At 43.2% G+C, this 24,607-nt stretch overlaps 3 protein-coding genes across 4 annotated transcripts; 2 read left to right on the top strand and 1 right to left on the bottom strand.

Annotated features, from left to right (window-relative positions):
* The first annotated feature begins 380 nt into the window (after nt 1-380).
* On the top strand, nt 381-24,549 carry LOC108109110 (protein king tubby). Of its 2 annotated transcripts, none has more exons than XM_017217500.2 (6): nt 381-1,064; nt 22,435-22,714; nt 22,840-23,304; nt 23,366-23,556; nt 23,627-23,764; nt 23,821-24,549. In XM_017217500.2, exons 1-6 carry the CDS (start codon nt 1,023-1,025, stop codon nt 24,088-24,090), a joined length of 1,386 nt encoding a protein of 461 aa, XP_017072989.1. In that variant the 5' UTR covers nt 381-1,022; the 3' UTR covers nt 24,091-24,549. The 2 variants fall into 2 exon arrangements, with proteins under 2 accessions (XP_017072989.1, XP_041675646.1); XM_041819712.1 differs by having other exon boundaries at nt 22,435-22,739; nt 22,838-23,304.
* On the bottom strand, nt 1,106-2,060 carry LOC121530520 (fibrinogen C domain-containing protein 1-like). Its single transcript, XM_041819713.1, has 2 exons — nt 1,453-2,060; nt 1,106-1,323 (listed from the first exon to the last, which is right to left on the bottom strand). The coding sequence occupies exons 1-2, from the start codon at nt 1,866-1,868 to the stop codon at nt 1,182-1,184; spliced, it is 558 nt and encodes a 185-aa protein (XP_041675647.1). The 5' UTR covers nt 1,869-2,060; the 3' UTR covers nt 1,106-1,181.
* LOC108109109 (glycerophosphocholine phosphodiesterase GPCPD1) lies at nt 19,347-21,623 on the top strand. The gene is given in 2 exon segments (XM_017217498.2): nt 19,347-20,647; nt 20,649-21,623. Coding segments are annotated over 2 exon segments (2,022 nt in total). The 5' UTR covers nt 19,347-19,528; the 3' UTR covers nt 21,552-21,623.
* Nucleotides 24,550-24,607: the final 58 nt, after the last annotated feature.

Raw genomic sequence — 24,607 nt, 5'->3', positions numbered from 1 at the left:
AATGCAATTACCAAATGCGTTCTCAGCTTTGTACTCGAATGCATTCCGTAATCCCTGTAAAAAGAGGAGGAGGCGGAGGCTCAAATCCAAATGCACTCGGCAGCTGCACATCTGTCGCTCGCAGGATGTGGAAGAGGTGGCAGGCAGAGGAGGCGCCTGGCTGAGTGGAGAGGAGAGAACCGCAGAGAGTGAGAACAGTAACAGTAACGTTCTCCTCTCGCTCTCTCCCTCTCTCTTTCGCTGACACACGACAGGATTACTAGCTTCGGGTGCCACCTTCGTTTAGCGTTCGTATCCGAGTTCCAATTCCATTTCATTCCGCCCGAAGGACTTTGCTTGAGTTGTTCGCTTCTGGCTGTCGTCAGTTGTTGTTTTGGCAGCGTGCAGTTCGGTCGACGGGTTACTTCGCCTTCGCTTCTCTACCAAAAAAGAGGCGCCAAAACCACTCAATTGGCAAATATCACACGGAACTCAGCGAGCACGAAAGTGTTTGGTTAAATAAAGATTGCATATATATATAATATCTATAACGCGGTATACAATATACGGTTGCCCCTCAGAAGCTAAAGCAAACATTTCAGTGCCCTCCGATCGGTGAGCAATCCAGAGAATATCAATCGATCGCGTCGGAAAAGAGAAAAAAGAGAGCGAGCACAGGAAGAGCCGGCTGTCGCCATCAGTCTTCCCTCCCTCGTCCTCGAACAGCCCTTGATTTTTGTTGTCGCGTGTGCCGCAGTGCTGCAATACCACAATACTACGAACTACAGAACATACGCCACAAACTGCCGCCAGGTGTGCGGTACAGAGCGAGCGCCTTGGACTTGGTTTTTGGTTATTGGTACACCCCGGTCTATGTTTTGCTGCATTCATTCGTAATATTCACTTCACGAAAAAAGCCACTTCAGCTGTTACTCCGAAATTTGCCAAATGCCGCTTCATTGGCTCAGCAAAATCGCGTAGTTCAGTGAAAACTATCAGAAAACCAAGATTACCCTAAGGAAACCGCAGACACATTTCCAAAAATGTCCACACTTAACAGTCGAAATCAGAAAATGGAACAACAGGTAAGGATTTCATTGGATACAAAGGAAAATATTTTAGTTGATTTAAAGAAAAACTTTAAAAATACAGTTTATTATTATCAAAAAGGATTTTCCATAAAGATAATCTTCCTTTTCTATTCAAAAACATCCAAACTTGGGCCGAATCATCATTTGAACAATTTTCATTGGCGCAATCGTGCTAAAAGAATTCCAGGTGATGTATCGCGCGGTGTCATTTGGCAAATATTGATAATAATCCAAATATTGGGCATTCAGATTACTGAAAATATACCAAAAAAGGTATAATTGAGTGTCATGACTTAATGCAGCTTATCAGTATTACTAATAAATAATGGATTAATTCTATAAATTAGTTATGCCAGTTTTGGTGTCTTCCATCATGACTTACCTCTTTCCACAATCCTTGTACCACCAACCTCCGAGGTGGAATTGTGCACAGTTTTTATTCTCGGCTTCATCGTTTTTCCGGTCGAAAGTAGAAAAAGCCTGACCCTTGTTGGTCCTTAGCGAATCTCCAGCGGTACCGGAGTACTGTCCAAGTGCTTTCAGGACAAAGTTTTCCGACTCTTCGCCAATGAGGAACTCGTCGTATTTGGCAAACACAGTCACTTTATTGTAATACTCCTCCAAGTGGATGTAGAGCTCGAATGGCTGATATGACGTTAGCCAGTTCAGTTTTTCCAGACCGATAAAGAAGTCGCCAGCCAGGTTGCCAAATCCCTCCTTGTATTCGTTCCAGTCGCGGTAAAAGTTGACCAGGCCGTCACGACGCCTTTGAATGACCAACCAGCCTAGTCCGGCCATCTCGGAGTCGCAGGCAACCTGGAAGGGTTTATGTCCCGGCACCTGGACAATGAGGCTAGAGTAGTTGTGGCTGTTTCCAATCAGGCAAGACGTGGGGTAGGATTCATTGCCGGAGTTTGTTAAATTTTCCTTTATCAGCTGCAGGGACTCTCGACGAGCTTCCAATCTAATAGAAAAATGGTGTTAAGCCGTGGATTAAACGATTTTTTATACTTACTCAAGCAGAAGGGTATCCGCAGTAGTTTTGATTTCCTAGTTGGATTAGAGTATAGAATATGTTTATTAGCAAAGGGCTTATAACTCACCTCTTGCAGCTGAACGGACGTCAAAGGATTAAAGGCTCCTGCGGACATACAGAAGACCAAAGCCATAATGGCGAAATAGGCTTTTACGAAATTCATTTCTGACTTTGATGGAAAGATTTCAACCAAACTTTTGCAGCGACAGCTGGTCAACAACTGACTTTTATAGGTGCTAAATGCACCCGAACAAGAAGATAACGAGCTGTATATATTTATTTAGGGCTAAACTATAATATATTTTGACATCCGAAAGATAACGATAGCACAAGCCGACAAATTTCTTGATTACGCCAGAACAATTCGCCATTTATTAGATCAAACTGTGAATATTGCTATTTTGTAGTTGAATTTAAATTGTTTAAATTCTTTGTAATTTAACTTCTTTCTAAAACTGATAGGGCCATGGCCAATTTAATAATTCACAAATCAAATTCCTTTGAAAAAATCTTTTAAAACTTTTTTTCATTTGACCATGAATTAAGGCAAGTTAGCTGTGCCTTTTTGGCTCTTCTGTTGCTTTTTACCAGACGAATCGTGGAACTCTGGTTGGAAAAACAAGAACCCTTCTTTTCTTGGAACAATTGGGCAGCCCAGAGCAATCAGCAAAACCCGAAAGGGGCCATCAGGCAACATTCCCCGAAATTGTTCTCTTTTTGCCCTCGAATCTGACCGCTCTAAATGTGCCGCCCTCCCAGAACACCCAAGTGGCTTAACGCCTTTTCCGAATGGTTTTGTTGTGCCCAATTCTTGGTGGCCACCTGGCCGTCTGTTGTCCTGGCAACGGCGTCCAAATAAATCGAAACGATTCGCTGGTGGTGCAGTTGCTGCAGCCCGATAGGATTGTCATTGGCCCTAATTATGTTGGGTGGTTGGGTGGCAAGAAACTCCACCCTACAACCCACCCCATTCGCTGGAACATAAATCGAATCAATTCGATGTGGTCGAGCCCGGATTGCCAAGTATTGGGAGTTCTGGGCCCTTCGAGTTGGTTCGATTTGGTGTCGTGATGGCTTATTGAAAGCTATTCATAGCCTTCATAGTGAGGCTTCTTAATGGATGGACATCATGAAATCATTATTTTAAATCATTTCCTTGCCAATTGCATTTGTTTTTTGAAGGTGGAGAAATTTAGTTCTGAATTTGAATTAAATTTCATATAAAAATAGCCTACAAATTCCTAAGATTTGACACTTTTTGTGATTGCTACTTAAAGGATCTTGTTTTAATAATTCCCTGGCTGTAGTTTATGAATAAGTAATTGGAAAAGCATCCTTGAGGAGAAGACTTAAAACACCTTCACTCTTAAATACCAAAAGAAAAGTGGCATTCCTTTGTTGACTAGAACTTTAGCTTGCTTACGCCATTAATCTCTTTGAACAATCGTTTTGGGTCATTTTCTCAAGTTAAAATAAACACAAATTTATTTCTGCCATAAAAGGGGAAAATATGGCACAAAAAGAAAAGGAGAGCTGGAGCCAATTTACACTTGGCATAAATCAACAGGAAGATATATGGCCGTCAACTCATAAAGTGGTCGCTAAATATACACAAAGGATTAATAAAGTCTTCGGCCAGGACACCCCCTAACCCAGAATGCCGTTGGCTTTCAGTTGTTGGTGTCCTGCGTAACTATGGGCAACAGTCACACACACACACACAGCCTTGCATACACAGGGAGACAGGATACTAGGGACACAGACAGACAGACAACTAGAAATATGAACAATACCAGTATTTAGTATTGTTTCCATGTTCGCCGACGCCCATGGAATGCCGTTAACTGAATCCATGGAGGTCTGGGGCACAAAATCGATGACTGCCGGGTGACGGGCACTTGAGCTCCGCGAGGAACTAAGCCACACACTGGATAATGCCGAGTAATAAGTCACCCAATTGTTTACTCCTCCCACATATATGACCATAATACTTGGTACCCCAAATGTGCTTTCTCCTTCACGCGAACCGTAAAAAGAAACATTTCAGTCCAAAAACGGATATGACGCACCGCCCTTACTTACTGGATTTCCATGTGTACATTAGGGTGAACCACTCTCTGGCTTCTAATTATGATATTTATAATATAGAAATATGATATTCCATGAAGGAAATTAGACATATATAATATTTAAAATCTTTAAAACGTTTGTCATTTTGACGATTTCTCAAAAACTCAAAAGTTTGATTATCAACGTGAATAGTTATCTTTTTGATCTTATCTTATCTAAAGAACCATTTGATAAGAAACGTAAATGCTACTTACACGAATTTATAGCTTTCTTATCTCTTTAGTTCAGTTAACTTGCAAATAAGGTCCACTCTAGAGTATTAGCCTTGCTTCATTTAGCTTTACGGCTTTTGGCCTTTGTTTCAATCCTGTAATTTTCCTTCTGTTGCTTCAAGCCAGAGGTTCTTGACCTAATGAAAGCCAAATGCCGGCTGAAACGAAATCGAATTTTACCACATTTCTAGGCTGTCAGTCATCAGAGCCATTAATAAGTTCAGAATTGGGATGATTCTAGGTTTTAAATGTGCATTTGGACTTGTCATAAGGTGTTGATTGATTGTTTTGCCAAGAGCTATTTTATTTCACTTCATTCGAATGAAAGAAAGACAGAACACAGCCACAACTATTTGATTAACACTTTTGAAGAAGTCGAAGTGGCACAGAGAAAACTCAGATTCGCTTATCCTTTTCCCAAGGCCAACATTTAAGACAAAGCCTTAAAAAGTCTTGTGATGTTTTATAATTCATGGCAAGCTCTTTGCCAAAATTTCGCACCTAAGCGCCCTGAAATCCCAAGAGACTTTAACAGAGAATTCCTCAAAAAGCAACAGGCTGAGGGGCATGGAGATTCCTTGATGAAAAGAAGCCTCGTTTGGAAACGAACTCTGAACAAGAGGGACGCACGTCGGACTGGAGCCAAACACTCGGGTTACCTAAAAAGCAATTCATTTTCAATTAGACCAAACAAATTTTGACATATATACTAATAGCTGGCAATAAATTGCAGGATAAAAGCTTTCATAGCCGTGCTGCCTTTTCAACAGCTCCCATTTCAGTTTATGCCCCTGCCATTTTTATTTGGCTAAAACTGCAGTCGACAGTTGCCAGCTTACTGGACAAGCTCCCCTTTCATTTCTCTTTCTGGGAACTTCAAACTTTTGGCTAACAGGAAAAGGACATCACTCAAAAGCCAGAAAATATTACGCAGAGAAATTTCAAAGCGTTTTTGAGCTGCGAGAAAAAGCTGTTAAAATCATTTTAGGAAACTTCCCTCATTTGGTTAATTTGCTTCAAATATATTTTTGAAATTTTATAAATTAGATCCATTAGCCTTCATACCGCGAGAAACCTCGAGCTTTGAATCTCTACTTTTTCCATGAAAAGGGCCACAAATGCAATAAAAATAATGTAAAATATCCTTTTAACCTGACCGCATCCCTGCAGGACCTCATTTCAATCACGGATTCCATTAACTGCAATTTGCCAGCGAGTAGCACCCTGGGCTACTGTACCCGTAGGCGGCAAACTTGATTCAATTTATCAGACTTGAAGTTTCGGCGGCACCATCAGCCACTGCGGCCAAAGTTCTGCATGTGCAGAATCCGAGGAGCAGGAGCTCTCCGCATGTTGCAAATTAATTGCATCCCAGGGAGTGGCGGTGTGACGGGAGCTGGAAACTTTCGCCTCGGCTTTTCGTTACCTGAGTACCGCGGATTTTGGCGATTTCCCAGGCTAAACAATTTGCTTTCATGGGAAATGTGAATAAATCTGTTTTAATTGGCAAACTTGTGTGGGAGCCTTTTACGAGTGGCTGATAGTTGTCATATTAATTTTAATGTTTTTCAGACATCTAGCCACAGGCACTCAGTTGGCAATGACGGAAATATTGAGCAAACATAAATGCAAAATATTTAATGGCGAAAATAATTGGCATGGAACATACAGATGGCAGCCATTTCCCTAGAATTTCTACTGCTACTAAAACAAATAAATTTAACAATGTGAGGAATGTTGGCTACATTTTAAAACCTACTATTAAACTTAACATATGCATTAGCTGACTGTTTCAGTTTTAATCCTTTAAAGTAACTTTAAAGTGAAATGCATTTTTTCCACACCTTTCATAGTCGATTGTTTTTTCATGTGTGTATGGAAAAATGACCAATTAAACTGAAATGTCTTTAATCGCCTTTTGCGATGGTTGTGTTTTGTGGTGCGCTGTCACACGTGTGGTTTGATGTGGTTTGCTGTGGTTGCTGCAGCGGAAACTGCAGCTGACAGTTTGCAGAGCTCACGTCACTGATTAAGTGGTCGGGCGGTCTGTGGCTTATCCCTTCCTCCGGCATTGCCTACTCCTGCTAGGTGCTAGTCTTTTCTGCTTTCCAAACTGATTTTCACAAAAATTAAAGAACTTCTGCTAAAATTCCTTTGCTGAGTTATTAACATCTACCAAAGAATTCTTTGTTTGCCATTCAGATTTAATATTAATGCAAATTCTGTTTGCACTTGTCTGTTTCAATTGGAAACTAATTAGGCCAGCTATTTGGTCAGCTAATTAATATGCTAAAAGGTATGGAAATAATACCGCTTTTGCATATATCGAGTGTCCATTGGCCATGAATTTCAATTGGGAAATTATGGGAATTGGCACAGCGATTGGTAAAATCCAATAATGGATTTTCGCGAAATGAATATGGAATTGGGTAGTGGAAGGCAAGGCAACTGAGGAAAACGTTAATACAAATGGCTTATTTAATATCGTGCACTGCTGAAGAGGAAGTCGTTGACTTACTTTGCTTTATTACAAAATCATATCTTCGCAACTTGCGATGTCCTTTCTCGAGAGTCTCTCCCTCATTGTCCTTTGCATTCAGGTGGATGAGGTGTATGGGAGACTGAGGCAAGATGGCTGTGCACCATTTGGTGGCCATCCCATTTGCCATTCACTCAACTGAGATTTTCCTCAACGCTTTTCTTCTTGTCGCACAAAATGAAAATGTCCGAATGGACCTTAATAGTCAGATTATTCCTTGTTGCCATCCTGCACAAGTCGTCGTCAGATTTATGACACTTGCTTTTTGAGACTTGCCGGAGATTAGGACTTTTTCAAGTGACTTCAGATCGTGAATGGCTGCATGAGAAACTGTTGCAAGACCAATCGAGCCTGGCTGGGAAAGGCCAACGGGAGTCCACCAGGCACTTCAATTTACATTTAAATCGGACATTTAAAGACGCAGGCGGACGGGACCAGGAAAGGCAAATCCAATTACTCTGGCGTTTGGTTGTTTGCTTATGTTGTGATGACTTCTGGAATATTTATGGCAATTTCCAATTTCAACATTTGCCGGCAGGACGACAGCCCTCTGGGCAAATATGGTTTTGCAGCTGTCACAAGCAAATATCTGTATTTATTTAATTTGATTTGCGTTTATTTTGGAAATTAATTGCAAAGGTAAGAAAGGGAACATCTCTCGGGGCAACTCATTGGGCAGCCCTCGTTGTGACAAGTGTCCTTAGCTTTGGCATTACGACAAACAAGTGGACAGCCACCGGAGTTGTAAGCTAATTAAATGTTCATTATACGCCCCGTTGCCCCAGCGGCAACGTCAAACACCGACAGACGCAGCTCCATTGCTGTCCCTCATTAGAAATTTAATTAAAAGCAGCGCGAAAAATCATATAAAAATTCTGTTTTCATTGGGGTAATTAAATTCCACTTCGAGTGTCTATTTTCCTTGCAAAGTTTCCGGTTTAGTCGGCCAAATGAATGAAATTAAACGGTTTATTGATGATAAAATAAACGGAGTTTATCTAGTTTGCTCTCGTTTAAGCAAAAAGGTATTAACAATTTAGTGCTCAATCAGAAAATAATCAAATTCGAAATATTTTGTGTTAAGCCTGTTGTCAGATAATTAAAATTGAAATAAATCAAATTAAGACAAAATGCATTGATTAAAAAATAAATTGCGTTCATGCCACCCTATTCAAATGAGCAAAAAGTGTTTAACAATAAGGTTTCCATAGAAAGTTGATTCAAAATAAGAACTTCATATGAAGTTTGGTGTTTAAATTCTACTGAAATAATACAATTTAAATATGTAAATGAATATTTTTACAGCCCTAAGTTTAATATTCAGAAAATGTGCCAACAGAAAATCCCCGATAATGGTTTATTTTTTAAATCGAGACATTTTGTGCTAGAATCGCGTGGGCGGGCCTATAAACTCGAGGCAACCATGAAACATTTATTGCTGCCGACTTTTCGGCGCTAGTGGCAGGCATTTGAAATAAAACGTCGGATGTCCTTTTTGCCGATGGCGATCCTTGTAAATGGCAGTAAGCCGAACATAAAAGAGGGAAATCATCGAACAACTGCGGAACAGGGTTTTCGCATCCGTTTTGAATCTCCAGAGGGGGACGCCTTTTTTCCGTGGTCGCTTATCCGCTGCATTTGGCTTTAAGCTCCTCTTAATTACACTTTCAGCGCCATTTTTAGCGGCTCTCCGGAGATTTGTGCGTTGCAATTCCGGCCACAAAGCCGACGGGCGGCAACGGGCTGTCGACATCCGTAAAATGGGTTTCCCTCGAGTGGCTGTAAAGCGCTGTATATATATTATAATTTGAAACAAAAAGAAATCAGCATTCATGTATATTTATGGAGTGTTGGCTTTCCGGTCAGTAACTTTTGATTGCCTCTCGAAGTGTGCAACAATTAACTCGCTTAAAGTGCTTCTTCTTAGTCCGCCCACAGCAGCCAATTGCCCACTTTGCCCCGCTGCCAGAATCCTGTGGCGTTCTCGTCAACTCATTTTCCTCATTTCCCATGACTCTCCGCTTGTTTTGTGGCCTGTGGCACGCCCACCGCGCTGCCCGCCTCTCATTTGCGGCCAAAGTCTGATTTTGATTGTTTGCCTGGTCCAAACGTACATCCAGGACCACGGCCCCCCGCTGCCAGCTAATTGTGGTTAACCTTAAAGCGGCTGAAAGCAGGAGCTTTGTGTCGCCTTGGCCAACTCTTTGGCCACCCCACCACTCTATCGAACATCCCGCATTCGGGTCTCTATTCCCTGGCCTAATTAGTGGCAGTGCGGTGGAGTGATTTGTTTTATTGTTTCCATTGAGACTTGATGTGGGCCCTCTCTGTTGATGTGTGAGCTCGATAAACAGATATTTAAGTTCTACAAACAACAATTAAAATAGTTAAAGTGGTTATAATTTACTCATGAGTTAGAGAGAAAATATTGTCCTAAATTAAAGAAACATTCCATAAATGGATTCCCTAAATTTGTGATTTTCATTTAAAGATAATAAAATCATTGGCTGTTAGTCGCAGACATTCATTTGCATAAAACAAGTCAAGTGTGGCCCTGATTTCCATCAGTCTTCGATGAAAAATCAATTCCCTCAAAGTTTGTTTACTAGTGGATGGAAGGAATGGTGAAGGACCTCTTCAATGACTCAAGCCTGCAATTAAATGGGTATGTGGAAAGGTCTTTCCGGAATCGAGGAGAAGTGGTCAAGGCGAGTCCTCAACTTTCACCTTAATTACCCGAGCCGCATGTGGAAGGCCAAAGTTAAACAAAGGCGATATCATTGAAATGGGAACGCGGTCTGGCAAGTTGGAAAAAATCGAAGGTTCCACATGTGTGATTTGTGATTGGTGGATGTCCCACGGAAGGAGAACTCCTACACCCGCTGCCCTTTTCCTTTGGCAGCGACTGGACAGCGTCCTCGTCACTCATTCTTCCATTCATTCAGCCATCCATCCATCCATCCATTCGCTCACTGGCCCATTCAGGCATGTCAGCGTTCAGGTTGGATTAGCTCGATTATCGTTGGACTCCTCGTAGACCACCACCAGTGCTCCGCCCACTTCCCATGCTCCCATTACTTTGCACCTGTAGTTTGCCTAGTTCTTTGACGAGCTCGGGTGCTTTGATTGCACGGGCGTGTCCTTTGACTTTCAGCTGGAAAAGCAAACATTTGAATGAAAACTATTAGACCTATTTATTTTGGTAGGTTTTTTAAGCTTTCCTTCCTTTACTGTTTTAATTGATAAATGTTTTCAGTCCGAAAAGCCTTTAAACTGATTAAGAACTCAACAGAACTTCAATAATTTATTTTTCCTACTTTAATAGTGATACATCTCCATCCACTTTACTCTGAACTGATTTCCGTGTAATGCCATTGAGCCCCTTTTACCTGCGACACTGTCTGGGTGTGTTTTTTATCGATTGAGCGCAGCACTTGTTCCTCTCCCGCCTATTTTCTGTTTGTTTTGACACTGAACCACAAACGCAATAACAGCCATTGGCAACAGAACGCCCCTTGTCATGTCGCCACCGAACTCAACGTTCCACGTGTCGTATGCGCGATTGCATTTCAATCAATCCCATTGCACATTTTTTCCATGCTCCATGCTCCCAGGAAAGAGGTCTAATCTCTTTTTTATACAGTCGCCACTGACAACGACTTTTGCAGCCCTGTCTATGACAGTTGAACAAAAGACAAACCAGATTTCCCATCAACGATTTCGAATCAAAATTAATGATTTGCCAGTGACATATGACAATCTTATTGTCCGATTAATCCAGCCATTAATTCGGTTTCGAGGTGGACAGAGTGCTTTTGATAAAACTGAATTAATGGATAAAGTAATTTGTTATACAGACCAGCTGGAGAATTGATTGGGGGTGTAATTAACGTTCATGTTTTTTAATTTATACAAATCTTGATGTCCGAAAACCAACTGAGCTCGTCCCACTTGCATTTGCATATTTTAATCGAATTGCGACGTTCCTTAGAGGGAGAATTCCATCGAACGTGAAGGTCTGCAGCTCACTCATCCATCAAGGACAGAAAGGACGATGGGGAACTATTCAAAAATGAGATATTGATTGCACACACAAACAGCGGATTGTGGCACATTGTTATCGCCTCCTCGCCTCCAGAAGGTGCAACAAAAAAAAGCCCTCAAATGAAATTGCACGTTGAATTCCGCTTCGAATGCGAACGGAAGATGTTCGACTCCAGAAAATGACATGACGGCACCGAGCCAAAGTCGAGAAAAAGTCGTGCAACTTGGCATTGCAGCTGCCACAGTAGGAACATGCGATAGTTGCACGTTGCAGCAGCAACTTTCGAGGAGTTTTTATTGATAAAACTTTGCCACAGTGACGCTCAGTGTGCCAAGGCAACGATATCCTTGTGTGTTTGTTATCCTGCTTCCATGTTTGCATACTTTCCAAGGGAACAACAAAACTGTGTGTGCGTGTTGCCAACTAACTCCCGGCTGCCGCTCATCCTTGAGCCCATCAATCAAATTTTATTTAAAATCGTTGCTTATTTATGACCTTTTCTGCATGATTTATGCGCAAGTCTTCTTCTTCAACTTACCTGAAATGTGTGAAAACGTGCTGCTATCTTAACTGCAGGCTGTGTCAGAGATTAGTCAAAGGACATTCAAAATCATTCACTTCGAGTTGCAACTTAATAAGTTGAAATCCAACTAATTAGCACACACGTCTGCTCCTGCACGTCTCTTGATGCAATTAAAATAATTACTGTCTGCTTAAAACTGTCGCCACTTGATGAATGCCACTGTCACTTTCAAGGATGCGCAATCAGGACTATGGCTTGCAGATGAAAGAGAAACTTTTCGCACTCAAGGCAGCGGGCCCTGCTAAGTAGGCTACAATTTCGCGCTCAAGTTTCCGCCGCTCGAAAGGAAAAGCGGAAATGCACCAGCTGCATGTTCAGTTCCTTCAATCCCTGGTCCTTGGTCCTTTTGAGTAACAAGTTAAAGTATGTTTGTGTAAATACAAGCCAGCTGGGATCTGATGCCGCTTCGCTGTCACCCTAATTAAATAACAATTTGGCTAAGCCAGAGTTAAATCGCTGGCCGGTTGCCGTCAGAGCCCACAATGCTTTATCATAATTGCAAGTAAATTAGCAAAGCCCTCCCTTGGGGCATGTGGTTAAACGATTGTATTGAGCCCATCCCCCACCCCCATTCCAACCCCATGAATATTCAATCCAATGGTTTGCCCGACGACAGGCCTTATTCATTGGCATTAAATGTGTTCAATGTGCACGGCAAATGTGGAGAATGGTCCTCCTTCCGCCATCTGCGGGGAGGAACTTCCCGATTCCCTTGCGGCTCATTGATGGCCCCATCCGTCCGGTCCCTCCGGTCCGTCGAAAGTTTCACTGGCTTTCGCATTCGGATTGCCATTTCCCAGTTACCGCAATCAAAGGCACACAGCAAAGCATTTATATTGAAAGTTCCCAATTGCCTGTGAAATGCCATAGCAGATTTTCCACAATCCTTCGCTTCCTTTTACTTCCACCAAGTTTCGTTTTACTGTCGAAAAAAGTCCAATTTCTTCTGCAAAATTAAAAAAAAAGTGGGGGAAGTTACATATATTCGAACTAAAGACGATTAAGTTAAGAAGGTTGGACAACAGCTTTTTTGGTTGCCTTGCGACAATATGTTACATGAGTTCTTCTTCAAGCCGAATATAAGCTTCTTACTTTATGGCGACAAACATAAAAAGTATCTACTGTAGCCACTGCATTCTAATATATAAGATTAAAAATAACATCTTACACCTTTAGATAAGAAACTCCACTTTAAGATGTATATTCCAAAAGTTTTGGTTAGCCCACATTTAAGCCACACATAGGACGGCCAACTCTCCATGGAATTTGTTCCCCACATCGTATTTATCTTTTCCTCTTTCACCGCAAAGTCTCCTGCCATTTGTCACATACTTTTCGCAGCAACTTTGTTTATATTCCGAACAGTTTTGTCACCTTAAGGACCTCGGCTCTTAGTCCCCAAAAAAGAGCCCTCCAAATCCCATGCCAGGAGGACCTCACCTCGGTTAGCCTCGCACAAAAACTTCAGCCAAGAAAACCTGAAAAACATTTTTGGTATGCAACAGGAATATCTTGAGCCCAGATTTTGCAGTCAGTCTTGTGAAAGCAAATTTATCTAGCCAAAGGGGAACAAGGGGAAAAGTAATATCTCGTAAGTAGCAAATAAATATGTGAGGATGTCAGGAGCAGATAGAAAGGAGCAGGAGATGCATGTGTGTGGCCAGAGGATTTCCATATTGAACCAGGGAAATAAAAACGGAAACCGAAAAACGTCTGCCAATGGTACCCCACGACCAGCAGAGCCTGGAAAAGCTGAATTGAAGAATTGAGCAGGATGTGGGGAGATGCTCTCGTCCTTCGGATGTAGTATGTGCCAGGACATGGAGAGATGCAAGGCACGTCTATGTGTACATGTGGGGCTTCATTTAATGTGCGCACATTACGAGAGTCCTTAAAATGTCGTAGTTTTCGGGGAATTTAAACTGAAACCACTGCAGATGCTCATTCGCCATTCACTTTAAAAAGCTTGGCAGGCAGTTAAAAGTGGGCGCTGGCTGAGAAGAAGGCGTGGCCGAGTGTTAAGCGATGAAACAAAGGACCTGGCAACAATTTCGGGTGAATACCTTGGAGAATTTCTGCACTTTTTAAAGGTCTTTCAACGGCTTCGTGGTTAAAATTTTTGTGCGAACAATGGCTAACGAAACACTTTCATTAATTAAAATGCTCTTTCTTTTCCGCCACTTTTCGCAACTTAAGCTTATTTCGATCCAGCTTCAAACTTTGCGGACTGAGTCGAATAGAGCTGTGAAAAACTATCGATTCTGCAAGAACAAAGCAAGGGGCCATCATTTTTTCTCGCAATAAAAATATTTTTCTACCCAGTTGCAACAGAGCTTGCAATGGGTAAGCCAAAACTTTTTCAATTTTGCATTTTTATTCGCATTTTTATTCGCATTTTTATTCGCGCAACATACACAGCGCTTCTATACACATTCGACATAGAAATATGTTTTTTGTTATTTTATTCCTTACACAGGACTATTCCTCTGAAGGAAACTCTCTCGTTTCTTTAAAGCTGCTCGTTAACATTAAGGTTCAGCGCCATAACTTAAAATTATTGGAAAAAGGAGAGGGCGGGGTGCAAGTTGGTCGTTGGAAGCTAACAATGCGTGAAATAATTGGAAAATGTGGCTTTATTAAGTTGGTAATTTTCACGGAAATTTTCATTTTCCTTGAGTTTTCAATTTTGTGTTAAATGTAGTTCTTATTTACTCCAGGAATGGACAAAAAATGTGGACACTTCCAAGGTAATTATTCGCATTATTCCACATTTGTGCTACCTGAATGAGTAAAGGAAGAGACCAGGTCCATTAATATTTGGATTGCCAGCACCTTTGGCTTTCTGCTCGGGTCTTGTACCTTCACCAAACAGCCATTGGCCAGAGAGCATATAATATGAAGGAGAATCTATCAGAACACTGAGAACAATCAAGGGTACATTCAAGGAACACAGCAAGCTTCTTGTTTAATAAGCTCGAAAATATTTCAAATCAACTTTATATAGGTGCTGTTTTGGAACATATTTGCTTGTTTGCAAAATGGGAAAATTTTAATGTAATCAAAAACTAGTCCAAGTGTACGTCCAACACGGTTTCATGTGGAATTCGTATTCATATTCCCGTGGCAACAATAGCCAGGCAACCAATTCACTCGTCGCCACCTGCCAACTCTTTCTGTTTGCCCCGCACAAACAATTCTCGCCGAGCACTCGCCGGGGAATGCGGTACATGTAGATCCTGGGAATCGGGAGCCGGGCTCAGTGGGACACGCGGATGGAGGCGGAGGTCCTGGGCAGGCAGACACATGCCACAGTAGAAACTGATTTGACCTTTACACGGGGAGAGGGCTTCTGGGTGTTTGCCCAATGTCCCGGTGCAGGTGCAGGAGCGTGAACAGGAGCTGCCACGGAGAGAGGAGATGCCACATGTATGTGGCATGGTGCCTTGGCGCTAACGAGTGAAGTCATGGACTTTCTGCTTGTCAGCCTGGTCTCCGTCTCCTCCATGCGGACACATACCTTCCGACACCCACAAATATGTACAACAAAGGATGGGAGACGCCGCAGGCTATGTTACTTTGGCTTCACGGCACAGTGGCTCGAGCTTTGCTTACCTTGAGTTGAAAACTAAATAAATGTTTGGGAATTTCATAATTAAATGAGTTCAAAAGCTTGGACTTGACCAAATGGTACAGCGTTGGCCTTGGAATACTATAAAACAAAAGAAAATAATGAAAATCTGATATAAATCTAAAACAATTGAGTTGTGAAATATTTCCTGGGTTATCTAAAAGAGTATTTATCAAAAAATTGTTTAATTTCTTCAAATTTAATGGAGTTTACTAATAAGTACTCCACCAAGGTACCATCGTTGGCATCGCGATTGTTTTCTATTCCTTTTCACTTGTTCAGTCACTTGCCCCTCGTCACATTTCACTGCATACTTGCAGGCTTTCACCTACACACTCGAACACATTGTGTCACACAAGCACTCACACAATGAAACAGTCAATGTCGTTTGCCGTTTGTTGTTGGCTTTTGTTGATATTCTTGTTATTGTTTGGAATTTCCCCTGTGAAGGGGCTGGCAAAGGGGGAATTATACTAAAAACGTAACTAATTTGCGCCCGAGGATCTCACGCGTCTCAAATGTATTTTGTGTCAGGACTTTGGGTCCTTAAGTGGCTTTGTCGAGTCTTAAAAACGTTGTCAGTGGGCTTGTGGCAAAGGAATTCGCACTTGTCAGGCCCCTGAAGACGGAAATCAAAGTCCTTGCCAGCCAAAAGGAAAGGAAAAATATGTGCCAAGAGGGCAAAAGGACGAAGACTGGGTAAACCGCAGCAATTTTCTTGCTCCCGTTTGTAACTTTGCCTGCGGTGTCCCCGACATACGGATGCAAACTCGCACAAAGGAAAGCCTCAAATGTCAGTTGGCTACATGCAATCCTCGGCAGGATGGTCATAGGAGGTGGAAAAAGTATTGTACCTTTAAGATTCAAATCCAATAATAGAAATCTAGTACATTCTAATCGAAGTGTTGTAATAAATATTTACATTTCTATCAAAAATATCCCAAAAACTACCTTCCTTACTCAAACATTGTGTTTTTGTTAGCTTTTCTTCGGAATCCCAAAGAGTTTAAGGATCATGGAATTAATTTGTTTCCCATGCAAGCCGGAAATTAAATTCACATGACCCTAAAACACATCAGTTTGGGACCAAAAGTGAAAAAAGAGTAGAAGGAAAAAGGCTCATTTAATTTTTATTGCATCGTGTTCAGTCATGTATTAATCTATTTGCAAAACCGTGTACAAAGTGAAACATACATGACTTTGCAAAATGAATGTCGAACGCCAATCTAAAGTTGAACGGTTAGCCAACTTTTACCGGCGGATGTCGGCCATCGCATAATTTCATATGCAGCTTTATTTGCAGTCAGAACTTAGTTTCAATTTTTGGTTTGTTGGCTTGGATCAACTAGTCAAATGTATTTATTTTATTTCATATATTAAATATTTAAGTTTTTCTGGGAAAGAAAACTCTTTTTCAAACAATCACAGTATTATGGACTACAACTATAAACATTCATGGCCAAACGTTTTGTGTTTCGTAGCCAAGTCCATAAGCCAATGTCCGCAAGCTCTTTATCAAAGTTTGGGAACACATTTAAGTGAAACCCATGCCACATCCTCATCAACATCCTCCGTTTTGGGATTGTGTCTCCATTGTGAGGAGAACAATGTGAACATGACACGCCCGGCATGGTCATGGCTTATGGCTTAATGAAGCGAGCACGTAAATGAATGTCAATATGGCCAAAACCAACAAGGGCAGCTGTAGCAACAAATAACCGGATGGAGAGCGAAGTGGGAGGTCGAAGGATGATGTTGATGCCCCTCGTAATAGTTGCCACGCAGCTTTGACACCGCGCCCCAAACTTCAGGGGTTAATGGCCGTATCGTGGAGCTAGCCAGGCTATATCTATGCTCTGTCGGCCAGGCTGAAAATTGATGAACATTTTTCCAGGCCATCGGTAATTCGATTTGGCGTGCGTGAATATAGTTGGGCGAGCAAGTCCTTATTCGGACAACCCTTGCCAAAATCTATTAAAGTTTTGAAATATTAGACGGATTTACACTTGCTTCATCCAGCCTTTGATGTACACTAAGAACTATTACTCTTAATTTATTGATTATTTAAGTATTAGGTTTTAAATATTTGCTTTAGCCACCTTAGAGAAAGGATGAAGAAGATAACTCCCATCAAAAACAAACTTTAAACCATAAAAATGAGTTGATTATTTAAAGAAACTGAAAAGTATTTGCGCAAAGTTAGATCGAAATGTTGTTATTTTTGTGCGTGTATTTGTTGCCTTTCGGCTTTTTGGCATGCGGAAGCTCACTTAAGCCGCTGTAATACGTGCATATAATCCTTTATGCCAAAACACATCAGCAGGCAGAAGCCAGCAGCCGGCGGAGTCCTTGCCAACTCAAGAGCCTGGATGATGCGGATGGACGTGGAGGCGGCAAAGGGGCTGATTTGCTTGTCCTGGCTGTTGTCGTATTTGCAAACAACAAACAAGAGGCGGCTACAAAAATGCCACAATACTTGTATATTGTGATTCTGGGCTGCTTGGCTTGCTGACGCTTTCAATTTCCTTGTTTTGTGCACAGGGCGTATGAGTAATCATTTTATTACGCGACCCCCAAAAGTATGCCACACACCGAATATCAGTTGCCAACACATGTTGACCTTTCTGTAAAGTGTAAGTGTGTGTTGGGTGTTCTTTGTGCTCATGGCTTTTATTGCAATGGGTGAGACCCCTTCATTACGTATACGCAAATTTGTCTGGCCCCAAATTAAAATAAATGCGCTAAGCATGCCCAAAAAGTTGCTGAAAAACATTTGCACATTTTCTCGTTTACGACGCTGCGTCCTCCCAAAGTCGTATATTTTCGTTAATTTGACTTACTGCCTAATACGCCCTTGTGTGCGGAATTGAAAAATAATAAAACCGTATGATTACGTATTTAGCGAAGGATTTTGGCTCAAGGCAATGCGTTTTATGTGTACTTTTATGAGGTTTTCCATGTGATATATCAATGAATTTATAAAGCCACAAAGATTTATGTCAAAATAATATTATAAATGATTATCAATAAAATAAAATGTTGACTTTTATTGGAAATGTTTTAATGGTACAGTAAAAGGCTTGCTAGAAACAGTGAATATTTTCAGAAACTACTTTTAAATGAAAGAAAATATCCAAGAAAATTTGATGCTCATAAAAACTCAAGGAGTTAAGCCAGATGATGATGACGTTATGGCCAAGTTAAATCTAATGCATCACGGACTGCTTCATCAGCTAGAAGCGTAACTTTATGCATTCTCTGTTTTATAGTTGTTATTTATGTCAAGCCATAAACGAAACCCTCCAACCAGTTTTTGCTGTACAGTGCTCCACTTCGACTTTCCCAGTTCTGTGCTCAGCCAGCCAGCCCACCGGATCTCCCAAGGCGATGTCACTCGTTTTTTACCGCTCTGCATTTCCCCTTAGCTTCCTGTTCGTTGTAAGAAGGTACTCCCTGCTTGAGTTTCTCGTGGCAGCCAACTGATTTCGAATTTTCACATAATCGCGTTTTCCCCCTATAAGAAGAGTAGACAAAAACTGGGGAGACACGTAGTGAACGTGCCCCAGAGAGCAGTTGCCTTTGAGATGTGGCAGCAATTGAAGGAACTGCAATCATAGTGCGAGCCCCAAGCCACATACGAGTAATCACGCTCAACTCTGCGTCACTGGCCATTCAGAATATTGTTATTATTTAGGAACCACCTCTGCTCTTTCGACTCGAAAGGAAAACAAAACGTTACGAGATTTATAATTGAGCGAAGCGGATAAATTACACGGACGCTGACAAACTTTCGCCATGTAAATTGCTCGACTGGGGGTCAGCCACCACATAAGGGGAGCCCTCTAGTCTCTGATTTCTGGTCTCCGTGTGTAGTTATTCCATTCCATTCTATGTCCATACCCCTTACCATCCCAACACAAGCCACCTCCCGGTCATTGATGGTGAAGCTTTTGCGCAACACTCGAATTCAAATTCATTTAAACTGCCACCGCTGATGACGATGACGTGGACACCACCCCCAAAAGCTTTCGGATCTGAATCCGTATCTGTAAATGCAAGAGTCTAGGGCACACGTGCATGAACAGAACGGGTTTGACCGCCGGCCAGACGAGACCGATTTCCCATTCGCGCCGTGATTACAAGATAGCGTGGAACCTTATCGTCTCGACCACTCGAAGATGTGGCCTCTGCCATAAATCGCGTCCCAGTGATCCCGATAGGAAGGTGTTGGTCAGAACCAAAGCCCCAATCACCAGTTGCACCGCGAACGGCTTCGAGCGTAGTCATGTCGTCGTCCTTTGTGGCGTTCACCGTCGCTTTTTTGAGTGCCCTGAGCCTGCTGCCCGTGGAGACCTTCTGCGACTCCTCCTACTACGAAAAGTACTACGCGGCTCGTCGCTATGTGCCCCTCAAACGAGACGCTCCGCTACAGTTTAACTTCTCCATAAAGTTTCATCCGGACCATCTGGGTTCGTTTGAGCGTGTTGCCCTGGTGGGCAACCTACCCGCTTTGGGATCCTGGCAAGCGAGAAAGGCAGTGCTCCTTGATCAGATCAACACCACAACGTGGACCACCTCCGTGGAAATTCCCCAAAACAGCAGCGTGGAGTATCGCTACTTTGCCGCGGTCGTCGGACAGAGTGGAGTCGTTCGGATTCGACACTGGGAGGCCCAAGTTGAGGCCAGGTCCTTCAACACGACCAAGTTTAATGGCAGCCGCATCGATGAGTATGGATTATTGGATGGAAAGTGCACTGCGTCTGGTCCCTGGCTTCAGGATTCCGGCAGCATTCTTCAGCTAAAGGTGTTCCGTGAGGCTCTTACTCTGGAAGAGCAACCGGAGTTGGGACAAGGAAAGCTGCGCCTCCGGTTGCTGCCCGTAGATCCTAAGACCTTAGCGCCAATCCTCAGCTCCGCACGCGCAACTGTGGAGTACGCTCAAGTGTCGAGTACGAATACCTACCGGGTTATCCGGGATCAGCCAGAATACGGTGTGCCCTACGCGTCCGGGGATATTCTGATGTTCCAAGTGAACTTGGAACAGTTGGAGACAGTGTCATATTTAGTGGAAGTGTACGCCGAACAAACGACGGAGAACGTTGTCCGTCTGCTGGGTTATGCGCACCTGCTGCCCACCTCGTTTACCGGAAGCGAAGGCAGCATCTCAATCGACCTAATCTCGCCAGTATGGCAGCGCTTGGTAGGCGGACTGCAGTTGGGGTATCTGGTCATCCGGCCAATGGAAAAGGATGGGTTTGATATGCGCACCAGCTTCATAAAATGGCGCTCCAACTGGACAAACCTTGAGATTGGCCACCGTGGCTTGGGAAAATCTCTCACGGTAACCACGAATGCGGCTCCACTTATCGAGAATACGGTTGCTTCTATGATAGCCTCCGCCGAGCTTGGGAGCCGATCTCGTGGAGTTCGATGTACAGCTAACCAGCGACCTGGTGCCCATCATCCACCACGACTTCTCTATTCGCGTCTGCATTGACTCTAAGACGCCGACGAGTCGGGATGACCTGACCGAGGTGCTGCTAAAGGACATATCCTACGAACAGCTCAAGGATCTGAAGACCTACCAGATCGTGGGCAACAAGATCGTCGAGTATCCGGCACACAACAACGTCGAGCCACCGGAACAGCGACTTTTTCCCACATTGCAAGACTTCTTTGAGCGGGTCAACCAGACCACAGGATTCGACATTGAGATCAAGTGGCCGCAGCAGAAGGCGGATGGAGAATTCGAGAGTGAGCAGACGATAGACAAGAACCTTTTTGCTGATCGCATCCTGGCGGTAATTCGGCGTCATGGCTGCGGGCGCTATATAGTCATCAAGAGCTTTGATGCGGATCTCTGCACCCTACTCCGGTATAAACAGAACATGTACCCGGTAATCTTCCTCACCAGCAGCAAGGAGAACGTATTCGCTGATCCGCGAACCGGCACCGTGGATCTGAGCATTAGCTTCGCCCATGCCGCCAGACTGCACGGTATTTCGCCAAACGCCGTATTCATAAAGGCGGATCCAGGATTGATCCGACGTGCTAGCTCTCTCAGCTTAGTTCTGCTTTGGGGTTCCGACCTCAAGGACCGCGAATCCATTGACTGGTTCCTGGAGCAAAAGCCCACAGGTGTCATCTACGACAGACTGGACCTCTGGCTGCCGGCCAACAAGACGAGTGTCTTCGATGACGAGCCGTATCTGCCCGGCTACTTTCAGCACCAGTGTGATCCAGGTTCCAAGGAGCGCGAGGTGAACTCTACCATTGAAAGCATTCTTAGTAACGTTAACCTCCTGTAAAAGCAGATTTCTGTAGCTCCCCAAAACCATATGTATTCTATGCAATAAACGAACTATATTGAAAATCTAAAACATTTTCCAATGTCAATGGCTTACATTTGGTTATAAAATATTAAAAACAGCCAGGAGTCTGAAGGAAGGATGCTTCTTGAAATAAAGATGGGATTTTCCTTCCTCCTTAAATCCTGTCATGCAAAAGAAAATGGAGAAGCCATTAAACTCGGGGATATTTTCCTGATTTATATGCGCAATTTCAGCGCAACTTTTGACAGATACTGCTTTTGTTTTTGGGCTGATAAACATGAACGTGAACTTGAAATTTAAATGTTTAATGAAATCATTGCCATCAACTGCTGTCCCACATGTCATCCGTCGGTGGTTCGTACCCACATCCATTTGCATTCACAATGCCACACACACCCACACCATTCCATTCAGTAGGGAGGATGGTAGATGATGGTGGCGGTGCTGATGGATCAGTCTGCTTTTCCCTTTGTACCCCGTTGGGATGCTGGGCCAATTACCTGCAGAGAGATTTGCATTTTTCCAGAGGGGATTAGGGGTATCCATGCATATGCAAGTATCTTGGCATTTATTGCGGTTATTTATCCGCACCGTGGGTGTAAATTCAGTTTAGCAATTTGTTGAAACTCGAAACTGGACGGCCTAATTGGACTTTTTAGGAATTCTCTTGCAAATTGCAAATGAAAAATAATTGCGGTTTTGCCTGCCTGCTTTTTGTGGAGGCGTATCACCAAGTGCTGTTGCAATTAGTTGATTTATTATCTTGTTGCCTTAGGTGTTTCGCAATCTTAGTAATCTTCGAGTGACTTACGATTGCACCGGTGGAGTAATCAATTATTTTTGGGCTATCTATTTGCAGCGCCAGCTGATGGAGGCCTACATCCGGCAGAAGAGGGCCTCGCCGGGAATGGTCCAGGCTAGTGATCTGCAGATCAACCGACCGATGTCCGGGATGCGCAGTAACAGTCGGGAGCTGCACGCCTACGACGGACCCATGCAGTTCATCAGCTCTCCTCAGAATCCGGACCAGATACTCTCCAACGGCAGTCCTGGAGGCGTCGCTGTCGCTCCAGTTGCCATGAACACCAGTCGCAACCACTCGAATAATATGCGCAGCCTGAGTACCATCAACCAGGAGGGTAAGTGGCTGTACACTCAAAAAAAGGTATTCAACGACGTTTAATATGATGATTGTCAGTTTACTGTACAATTTTAGTTATTACATTAAAATGTTTAACTAATTATTTGATTTGCTCCCTCACAGCTGATCTAATAGAGGAGATCTCCTCGCACGAGTTGGAGGATGATGAGAGCAGTCCGGTGACGGTGATCGAACAGCAGCAGTCAGCATCTCATAGCGCCAACTCGACGCATTCCCAGAAACCTCGTGCCCGCCAGCATTCCTTCAGCGACAACCTAGACGAGGACGACTATACCAATCGCAATGTGGCGGGAGCAGCTCCGGTGCGACCCGCTGGAATGGCCTCGTCGCCCTACAAGGATGCGACACTGGACGGCAGCAGCAACGGAACGGGGAATGGGACTGGCGGGGAGTCTGAAGGCGATGTCATTGGTAATATTGACCAGTTCGTGATGCAACCAGCGCCGCAAGGAGTGCTCTACAAGTGCCGCATCACCCGGGACCGCAAAGGCATGGACCGGGGTCTCTTTCCCATATACTACTTGCACCTGGAAAGGGACTACGGGAAGAAGATATTCCTGCTGGGAGGTGAGTTAGTAATAGCTCTCCTTGTAGGACTCAACATCTTAATGATCTACTCCGTTTTCAGGTCGCAAACGTAAGAAGAGCAAGACATCAAACTACATAGTCAGCTGCGATCCCACGGACTTGTCCCGCAACGCCGATGGTTTCTGTGGCAAGCTTCGTTCGAACGTCTTTGGAACCTCCTTTACCGTCTTTGACAATGGCAACAAGGAGAGCACGGAAAGTCCTAGACTCGACCTGGCCGTCATTATATATGTATGTATGGCACGGGTAACTTTTAAGGAATGCTAAATAAAAGTGAAAATATTTCTTTCTATGTTTGCAGGACACAAACATCCTGGGATTCAAGGGTCCACGCAACATGACTGTAATACTGCCGGGCATGACTGAAGACGATCAGCGTGTCAAGATCAGTTCAGCGGATCCTAAGCAGCAGGGCATTCTCGACCTGTGGAAAATGAAGGTATGAGAGTTAAGATTATCAAGTAATTATATAAACTAACTATTTATATTTTACAGAACATGGATAACATTGTGGAGCTGCACAATAAGACGCCGGTGTGGAACGACGAAACCCAATCGTATGTGCTCAATTTTCATGGACGCGTAACCCAGGCGTCGGTGAAGAACTTTCAGCTGGTCCACGACTCCGATCCCGAGTACATTGTGATGCAATTTGGTCGCACCTCGGAGGACGTTTTTACCATGGACTACCGCTATCCACTTTGCGCGATGCAGGCCTTTGCCATAGCTCTCAGCAGTTTCGATGGTAAAATAGCCTGCGAGTGAGCTGGCTGGGATCCTCGGGCTAGCCCGCTGCCTTATGTACAGCCACAAATCTGGGGAGTGGATCATGTCGCTCTGGCCAGAACATTGTTGAAAATAGTCTCGGAAATCTAGTCACTCAAACAAGGCCGTCATCACTTAAAAACGGAATGGATAGGACATCGTTGACATGAGTAATTTAGTAGTTATCATCGTATGACATTTATTTAGAATGTTCTCACCGATTTTATAAGAAATTATTTAGGACAGGTCCTGCAACTTTGTATATCTTAAAGTGCCCTCTAGCGATAAGTACACTTCTAAGCGAATCGAGATAAATGTTATTTGAAGTAATAATCAATTTTATAATATGCATATAGCAACAAATCAAGGACAAATGTAAACTATTTAAAATGAGAGTACTATTAGTTTGTAAGAGGCACTACTAACTTGTGCTAAGCTCAAAATATATTTAAGCAAAGATTTGTATTTGTTTTCGTGGGCAGCAAATTTGGATCAGGGATCTAATATTTTTCGTAGC

This window comes from Drosophila eugracilis, unplaced genomic scaffold (genome assembly GCF_018153835.1).
Source record: "Drosophila eugracilis isolate 14026-0451.02 unplaced genomic scaffold, ASM1815383v1 contig_1765, whole genome shotgun sequence".
NCBI classification, from domain to species: domain Eukaryota; kingdom Metazoa; phylum Arthropoda; class Insecta; order Diptera; family Drosophilidae; genus Drosophila; species Drosophila eugracilis.
Note: the sequence above shows the minus strand (reverse complement) of the source record. Positions and strands in the feature narration are given on the sequence as shown.

Bases quoted from the DNA above. Each gene is read 5' to 3' on its own strand.
- LOC108109110 (XM_041819712.1), top strand. From the start codon at position 1,023: ATGTCCACACTTAACAGTCGAAATCAGAAAATGGAACAACAG. The intron at 1,065-22,434 runs GTAAGGATTTCA...ATCTATTTGCAG, and splicing joins ATCAGAAAATGGAACAACAG to CGCCAGCTGATGGAGGCCTA. The intron at 23,557-23,626 runs GTATGTATGGCA...CTATGTTTGCAG, and splicing joins ACCTGGCCGTCATTATATAT to GACACAAACATCCTGGGATT.
- LOC121530520 (XM_041819713.1), bottom strand. From the start codon at position 1,868: ATGGCCGGACTAGGCTGGTTGGTCATTCAAAGGCGTCGTGACGGCCTG. The intron at 1,324-1,452 runs GTAAGTCATGAT...GTATATTTTCAG, and splicing joins TACAAGGATTGTGGAAAGAG to TAATCTGAATGCCCAATATT.